The following is an 8,722-nucleotide window of genomic DNA, read 5'->3' as shown; positions in this document are numbered from 1 at the left end:
AGTTACAAGAAGTGTTTCGGGGCATACCAGATAATACCGGGTTAAGCCAGATAGGTAGAAAATGTTTATGGGGACCTAATATAAATATAAGAGGGCTCCGGTAATTACTGGGAGCCCCCTAGGATTTATTTAGGGGCCATGGGCTAATGGAAATTGCTAAAGGCCTCATAGGGAAAAGTTAATGGGCCTTTTGGGCACACTAGTGGATGCAATTTCGAGAAGAGGGTAGTATTGGGCAATTATTAGGGATTTAGAGCCAAACCTAACAATCTTATTGAGTTACGCCTAATTTATGCTACAAAATACCTTTGGAGGTGAATTCGACTACTTCCACTTGTCAGTCCTCCTATAGATCGGCAATGGTTGCATCCTCAACAAAGATATGGTGGCAGTGTGACAATCATAGTACATGCCAAAAGTTCCTTGTCAGCTAGAGGGTATTAATGGGAATCATTCGAATAAAAGTGAGCAAAAAGTTCTCAAAAGGGCAAAGCCTATAATTGTGTTGAACTTTGTTTAATTTCAAGAAGAAGGTAGTAATGGGCAATTATTAGGTCAAAACCATCGCCAAGGTTTGCAAATCCAACCTATTAAACATAGCTAGATTTGTTAATTAGATAGAAGTTCAGGTCTAGTCGATTTTGTGTGATCATTACATGATTTTTTTAACATCACAGTTAATGAGAAGCATCGAAGAAAGAAACATTGAACAACTTGAAATGCAAAAAAACCCAACTAAAGTTCAACAGCTTGAAATGCAGAAAAAATAAAACAACTTGAGTGCTCTCGTTGAGAGTTGAACTCAAGAGGGTATTAATGGTGGCAGTCTGACAATCATAGTACATGCCAAAAGTTCCATGTCGGTTGGAGGGTATTAATGGGAATCATTTGAATAAAAGAGAGCAAAATGTTCTCAAAAGGGCAAAGCCTATAATTATGTTGAGCTTTGTTTAATTTCAAGAGGAAGGTAGTAATGGGCAATTATTAGGTCAAACCATTGCCTAGGTTTGCAAATCCAACATATTAAACATAGCTAGATTTGTTAATTAGATGGAAGTTTAGGTCTAGTCAATTTTCTGTGATCATTACATGAAAAAATTAACATCGCAGTTAATGAGAAGCATCGAAGAGAGAAACATTGAACAACTTGAAATGCAAAAAAACCCAACTAAAGTTCAACAGCTTGAAATGTAGAAAAAATAAAACAACTTGAGTGCTCTCGTTGAGAGTTGAACTCAAGAGGGTATTAATGGTGGCAGTCTGACAATCATAGTACATGCCAAAAGTTCCATGTCGGCTGGAGGGTATTAATGGGAATCATTTGAATAAAAGAGAGCAAAATGTTCTCAAAAGGGCAAAGCCTATAATTATGTTGAGCTTTGTTTAATTTCAGTAGTAATGGGCAATTATTAGGTCAAACCATTGCCTAGTTTTGCAAATCCAACATATTAAACATAGCTAGATTTGTTAATTAGATGGAAGTTTAGGTCTAGTCAATTTTTTGTGATCATTACATGAAAAAAATTAACATCACAGTTTATGAGAAGCATCGAAGAGAGAAACAGTTAATGAGAAGCATCGAAGAAAGAAACATTGAACAACTTGAAATGCAAAAAAACCCAACTAAAGTTCAACAGCTTGAAATGCAGAAAAAATAAAACAACTTGAGTGCTCTCGTTGAGAGTTGAACTCAAGAGGGTATTAATGGTGGCAGTCTGACAATCATAGTACATGCCAAAAGTTCCATGTCGGTTGGAGGGTATTAATGGGAATCATTTGAATAAAAGAGAGCAAAATGTTCTCAAAAGGGCAAAGCCTATAATTATGTTGAGCTTTGTTTAATTTCAAGAGGAAGGTAGTAATGGGCAATTATTAGGTCAAACCATTGCCTAGGTTTGCAAATCCAACATATTAAACATAGCTAGATTTGTTAATTAGATGGAAGTTTAGGTCTAGTCAATTTTTTGTGATCATTACATGAAAAAATTAACATCGCAGTTAATGAGAAGCATCGAAGAGAGAAACATTGAACAACTTGAAATGCAAAAAAACCCAACTAAAGTTCAACAGCTTGAAATGTAGAAAAAATAAAACAACTTGAGTGCTCTCGTTGAGAGTTGAACTCAAGAGGGTATTAATGGTGGCAGTCTGACAATCATAGTACATGCCAAAAGTTCCATGTCGGCTGGAGGGTATTAATGGGAATCATTTGAATAAAAGAGAGCAAAATGTTCTCAAAAGGGCAAAGCCTATAATTATGTTGAGCTTTGTTTAATTTCAGTAGTAATGGGCAATTATTAGGTCAAACCATTGCCTAGTTTTGCAAATCCAACATATTAAACATAGCTAGATTTGTTAATTAGATGGAAGTTTAGGTCTAGTCAATTTTTTGTGATCATTACATGAAAAAAAATTAACATCACAGTTTATGAGAAGCATCGAAGAGAGAAACAGTTTGAACAACTCGAAATGCAAAAAAAAAAAAAAAACCAACTAAAGTTTGACAGCTTGAAATGCAGAAAAATAAAACAGCTATGGTGCTCTCATTAAGAGTTGAACTCAAGACCTCCCGCTTACTAAGCGGGTGCTCTAACCAACTAAGCTACGAGAGCATTTTGTCAGAAAAAAATTTAGTTACCCACTAATATCAATACCTGTAATAAATATGTTTTTTATTCATGTTACACAAGGGTAACAGCTTCCGTTTTTCAGAGCCTTCTCTAAAACAAAGTTCCGGTATACGTGCATTATTCCTGGACCTACGCGAAAAGAGAACTACTACGCCATGTGAGGATGCCGAGTTGCCATTTTTCTCACGTGTCATTATGTGCATGTGGACAAGAACCTTTTCTTTTCCAGATAATGTGGACAAAAATGGGCAGGCTGGATCCACACTGGGCTTGAGGCTGTCAGCCCATTTACAGCGCCCCGTAATTCCCACCATACTGGAGGGGGGTTTCTGCAACATAGCCACCCCTCCTTCCTCCCTAAGCAAAAGCTTCTCCCCCGTTCACCCAATAGCTAGCCACCCACACTCTCTCTCCTCCCCCCGGCCGTGTCGGTGTGTCTCTCCCCTTCCCCCTCCGACCCGCCGCAAAAACCCTAGCTCTAAACCCCGCTGATCGCCGGCCCCCTCCCGGCGCCCGGCGCCGCCCGGTTTGACCCCGGCCAGGCCAGGAAGCCGAAGGGCCCCCCTCCCCAGCCGGCGCCGCCATGGACATGGGCACCTTCGAACGCCTCCAGGCCGAGACCAGGCTCCGCGGTTCGTGCTTCGCCGCCCCAAAGATCCGATCTTGGCTCCAAATCGTGTGATTTTGAGGGTTTCCTGAGGAGGTTTTTGATGGGGTTTTGTGCTTTGGCAGATGCGCTCATGCGGCTCGAGGAGGCGGAGGAGACCGACGACGACGAGGAGAGGGGCGCCGAGGAGGAGGAGCTGGAGTGCCCCTTCTGCGGGGAGGAGTTCGATGGCGTCGGCCTGTGCTTGCACATCGAGGACGAGCACGCGGCGGAGACCAAGGCCGGGGTAATTTCCTCTCAACCTTCATGGAAAGATGTACTAACACCTAGTGGCTTTCGGGCGCATCTAGCTCAACAATTAGGGTTTGTTGTTAATCTCTTGTGTAACATGTAGGCATTGTTGTTGTTTCTATAGGCTCCGGGAAATGCCTGTATGTGTGTGTGGTGATTTTACTTGTCATTTTCATATTTTTAATTGCAAAGGTGGGAATTTGGGCCGTATGAGTTGCGCATACTCACATACTATGCATGTTTGAGATGCTTTTAGTTTTTGAGCTAAGATATTGCTGTGTACAGAGTTGGTATTTTCCTGCTGCATAGGGTTCTTCTCCTCATAATTGCATCTGATTTTGTAGAAATGTGCTTAATCTTCCTTTAGATGTTTGAGCTAGGAATTTAGAGTGCTTCTTCTGGCATACGGTGCATGTTTGAGCTGCTTTTATTTATCACTCTCAAGGTTTGCTTGCAAGTGTATAGTATTTTTGGGTGTTTAAGTTGCTTGCGTGTTAAGTTATAAGCTAGTTGAAGGCTTGGCTTACTTTTTGGGGCTTCATTTTTCTACTTCTGCAAGGAAGTTTGGGTGCTTTCATTTCATGTCTCCATTTGTTTCATAGTGGCATCGTTAATTCATTCTTACATAATAAGAATGCATTAGAAGATCCAACTATTATATCTTTTCTATGTTTAGAGAAATTAGTTAGTGTATTAAGAATTGGTTGAAAGATCCACTAATGTGGAAATTGCAGGAGTAGTGGCGTGCATCTTTCATAACGGAAATATTATTTATTGAGATGTGTTTCACGTGTGAAGATTAGATCGATCCAATTAATTTAGTTCATACATTATTTTTCAGTAGATACATAAAGTTGATGTGATGGCATGGCATTCATGTGGCTTAGTTGATACAATCATATAATATACTATGAATTTGTAGTTTTTATTCACACTTGTAATTGGTGTCTTGGTGAAATGAATTTAAGCTCTGATTGGTTGAAATCGGGAGTTAATTGTTCAGCTTAACTTTGGGAGTTTGATTGAACTGCTTTTTGTAATATTGTGCATTATGTTATTGAGTGCTCCAGGTGCATATGTTTATACTTGATAGATCTTTGAGGAAGTAGGGTTCCTCTCAATGTAATGTTTCCAGTGTGTGGCCCAAAAGTTGTAGTGATGGCTATTGTAGTTCATAGTATAATTTGAAAATCATGGTTCTATTGTTTGCAAATGCCATAAACTTCATAGCAATCTTACAAATGAAACAACAGAGCCATCCTAAGCGCGGAATCACAGTTACATGATATTGCATCATCATCACATGTCAACTTAAAATCCAACCACACAATATGCTGGATGCACTCAACTGAAATGTAGCATAAAGTAATGACTTACGGTAAGATAAAAAAGGATCACAATCAAATTTAGTTACAGAAGGTGTTGGATGCTCTTAATGGCAGTGGTGAGTATAAGATTTTTTTTCTGCAAAACCGTGTACAACATCAAGACTAAATAGTGCACACTTTGCATTGGTTGCACTTCCATGTTTTATACAGTGTGGATAGAGGAATTTCTGGGCTGAGCAGTCAATATTTTACACTTTCCGTATTAAGTCTAGTGGATTTACTCATGTCTGGGTAAGTGACCAATTAGGGTCTGCACAACTAATTTTGCAGTGCAATGTGCAGTGGCTGCCAATTTTTCTTTATATCTTGTAGTGTGTACTAGTGCCGCTATAGTAGTTGTAGGCTTGTAGCAGTGATGCTTCGCTTGTGCATGTGGCCTTTTAAAATAGTGTTTAGGCAATGGAACTGCAGTAGCTTTTTATTCCTATTATTCCTTTATGAAATATGTGGATTTAAGGATTGCTAAGATAACTTTTGTGTTCCATGTGTAGTTGATTATTGATAGTGTGGATAGGGTTTATGTATTTTATCACTTCGCTTGCATGTTGTGATATAAGAAATATTTGGAAATGTTCAAGTAAATTCCAACGTCTATTGTTAGATTGTTGTGGAAACAACTATGCCCATCCACAATTAAGTCAGACATGATCAGTTTTGTCTGCTTACTGGTTATTTTTCATTTTGTTCCTTTAGGTGTGCCCTATATGCACAGATAGAGTTGGGATGGACTTGGTTGGGCACATGACCTCAGAGCATCCCAGTTTCTTCAAGGTATCATTAGTTTCAACAAGCATCATCATTCATCAGTCAGTTATTATATATAACTGAAACTGCATGGAATAGGTTGCTGTTATTGTTCAATCATGATCTGCAATTAGGAAAATGAGATCATTAAAGTATTCAAGTTCTGTACCTCTTGAACAAAATCAACATGCATGAAATAAACTAGTTCACTACCGCCAGGAAGATGGCCAAATGGCACATTGTAGAGGATTGGGGAGCAGAACATAGGTTTGGAAGGACGAATGGCGAAGATAATAGATTAGCTTTCTCTTGTGCTTGATTGATTATAGATTATTAACCTCTTGTGCTTGGTTGATACTTGATACATGCAATGACCCTCATACAGCACTAACTTGAGCCCTGAGTAATAACTTAAAGGATACTAATTTGGTCCCTATCTCTAATATGAAGTCTTTCCTATTTGAATAACTCTCATGCCTGTTTTAATAATATTCCATATTTATTTGGATATCATCTAATCCTATGTTCATGCTTGTAACATGCAGGGCAGGTGGAGGAACCAGCGAGTTTCATCTGGATCACCTTCTTCAATGTATTCCGCATTGAAAAAGGATGCGGCGCACATACAATACCGCTACGGTGGATCCTCTCGTGCCACCTCGCTCAATACAGTGCCTGATCCTCTACTCTCCTCCTTTGTTGGTAGCTTCATTGATGATGATGCAGATTCGCGAAAAGATGCACAAGAAGAGTTATTGGAAAAAGTTATTGAGAAAAGTGATGCCTCGGAGCAGAAAGCAGAAGAAAGGTATTGAAATTCATTTGCTACTTGCACGCTTCATTCACTTATATGACGCTACACCAACAGTTTGGTGTCATTTTGATATGCAATTGCTTGAAACATCCATAGTCGGTCACTAAAAACCTGTCACTGAGGGCGGTTCATGAAGTCATTTTTCACTTTAAGCAGGCTATATGGAACATGTCTGCTAAATAGTAGTAATATTGTATGAACTAGTTTCATTTTGATGAACAGTAATATCGTATGAATGGTTTCATTTTGATAATCATGGATTGTAACTTCCGGATGGTGGTGTGCTGATTATGGCTTTGTTTGTTGGACAGTGCTGAGGAGCCTTTGCTCCCTGAGGAGAAGGAGGAGAGAACCAAGAGGAGCCAGTTCGTGCAGGGGCTGGTGCTGTCCCTGATGTTTGATGACATCTTGTGAAGAATGTCTTGTTCCGAAAATTGATTGAGAAGGCAGCTCTTGCTTCACCAGAAAGTTGTATACCTTAGCGCGAGTTGCTGCCTTTCACCCAGTTGCCATTAAAAACAGATGGCAGCTTTGTTGTGCGATGTTAAGAAGGATGAATGTTGTGAATATGGATGTTGGTTAGTATGCGCGTCGGTCGGTGTCGCATGAACAATAAGATAGTATATATAGGTCTGGTAATTTGATGAGATGTTGTCGGGGGGCTCCCGCGGGCGGCCCTGGTTGTATGTATGATTGGGTGGCCTAGTGACTGCTGAAATAATTCATCCTATTTATTTTCGGACATGAAATGCCTATTCGTTCTAGGTTGGTTGATCATATGCTGTGTACCCTCCGTCGTCATTGGTGTGTTTTTATTTGCTGCAAGATCATTAGTCAGGGTGCTTGTCTTATGAAATCAGTTCTCCACCGAATAATGTTTTGATTTAATTTTCCATAAACTAAAGATATTCCAAGCCATGTGTAGAAAGAAGGAAAATGTAACAGTACAGTAATATATTTTCATTCAGCTTAGTCTGATGATAATTGGATGCTAATTCTTGTGGGAACATCGATTTTGGGAGCCGTGGGAACGAAGGCGCGGGGGGAAGACTTTGGCTCTAGACTCGTATAGTAATCCAGCCTTCCTTCCGTGTTCCGAACGCGTGAAAAGCTATTTTTTTATGGTTTATTAGTTACACGTATGTGGCTTGCAAAGTCTTAGATCGTTCGAACCTTTCCTAGGCCATTGTAAAGATCAGGGAACGTCACATCCTTCCTCTTCGCTTTGTGGTGAGGAAGTGCTTACGTCTCAATTGATTCAGAACCTAGTTGAAGTCCTACGAGGTCCTGAAAAAAATAAGATTGTAAGTAGCTGAAATCAGAAGAACAAGAGTTGCAAACCAATGGATATTTATTTATTTCCTCCATAATTTTTTTGCGATGACCTCCGTAATTCTATTCACTAGCTTTTCACACACCTTATAGGATCACCCTCGCCATCACAAGGATACTGACAGTTGACAGTTGTATATGGATTTTCTGATCTCGGTCACATACTCCTTTCTTTACGGGTAACGTCCACGGAGGGGCGAGGAGATGCACTCCTTATTTTGGATTTTCGGAAACTCTGTTCCAAGTTACAAGAAAGTTAAAAAAAAATCAAACAACTAGCATATACTCCCTCCGTCCCATAATATAGGAACGTTTTTTACGCTGCATGTGTAAAAAACGCTCTTATATTATGGGACGAAGGGAATACCATTTTAACATTTTTCACAGAGAAATTTAACAATTTTCACAAAACATTACTCATACATGTAATGATCAATCATTTGTACATGTGATTTTTTTTCAAACGTTCTGAATCACCAGTTACTTTGCAAAATCAATCTAAACTTTGGTCCATGATGGGCATAGGTGTACACATATGCAAGCGTAGCGTGTGAGTTGTAGGATGAAAAATAGAGGGAGAATGTGTGGTTGGAGATGAGCTGCTAGCACATTGAAGATTTTGTATTACATCAAAATCAACATGCAGTCCACCTCTCCCTCTCCCATCATTAAATTTAAGTATCTAATATATTTTTATCCAAACACAAAAGGTCATATAATTGGAAGAATGTCCACTTATGGAACAGACTTGACTATTGTATGTGTCTTGACAAGATCATCAAAAAGTGAATTAATATGGTTTCAACTTTTTTCAATTTTTTTAACTTGCATGGAACATCTATAAAGTTTTGAATTGCGTATAATTGAGTTTATTGTGGTTGCATGATTTCACCGAGGTTTCATACCAGCTTAAGTT

At 39.2% G+C, this 8,722-nt stretch overlaps 1 protein-coding gene and 1 non-coding gene across 3 annotated transcripts; one reads left to right on the top strand and one right to left on the bottom strand.

The window, feature by feature from the left end:
* Positions 1 to 2,538: 2,538 nt before the first annotated feature.
* Positions 2,539 to 2,612, bottom strand: TRNAT-AGU (transfer RNA threonine (anticodon AGU)). The gene has a single exon. It is a non-coding gene; the product is annotated as a tRNA-Thr (tRNA).
* Positions 2,613 to 2,992: 380 nt separating this feature from the next.
* LOC109755961 (protein DEHYDRATION-INDUCED 19 homolog 4) lies at positions 2,993 to 7,251 on the top strand. 2 transcript variants are annotated; one of them, XM_020314837.3, is made up of 5 exons: positions 3,002 to 3,262; positions 3,363 to 3,523; positions 5,610 to 5,687; positions 6,206 to 6,468; positions 6,786 to 7,251. In XM_020314837.3, the coding sequence occupies exons 1-5, from the start codon at positions 3,214 to 3,216 to the stop codon at positions 6,886 to 6,888; spliced, it is 654 nt and encodes a 217-aa protein (XP_020170426.1). In that variant the 5' UTR covers positions 3,002 to 3,213; the 3' UTR covers positions 6,889 to 7,251. The 2 variants fall into 2 exon arrangements, with proteins under 2 accessions (XP_020170427.1, XP_020170426.1); XM_020314838.4 differs by lacking the exon at positions 5,610 to 5,687 and having other exon boundaries at positions 2,993 to 3,262.
* The last annotated feature ends 1,471 nt before the right edge of the window (positions 7,252 to 8,722 follow it).

This window comes from Aegilops tauschii, chromosome 5, assembly GCF_002575655.3.
Source record: "Aegilops tauschii subsp. strangulata cultivar AL8/78 chromosome 5, Aet v6.0, whole genome shotgun sequence".
Lineage (NCBI taxonomy): Eukaryota > Viridiplantae > Streptophyta > Magnoliopsida > Poales > Poaceae > Aegilops > Aegilops tauschii.
This window is presented reverse-complemented; position numbering and strand designations above follow the sequence as displayed.

What these genes read in the sequence shown, in the direction of transcription:
- LOC109755961 (XM_020314837.3), top strand. Translation starts at nt 3,214, where the DNA reads ATGGACATGGGCACCTTCGAACGCCTCCAGGCCGAGACCAGGCTCCGC. An exon ending in AGCATCCCAGTTTCTTCAAG is followed by an intron (nt 5,688 to 6,205) that starts GTATCATTAGTT and finishes TGTAACATGCAG; the next exon opens with GGCAGGTGGAGGAACCAGCG. An exon ending in GAGCAGAAAGCAGAAGAAAG is followed by an intron (nt 6,469 to 6,785) that starts GTATTGAAATTC and finishes TTTGTTGGACAG; the next exon opens with TGCTGAGGAGCCTTTGCTCC.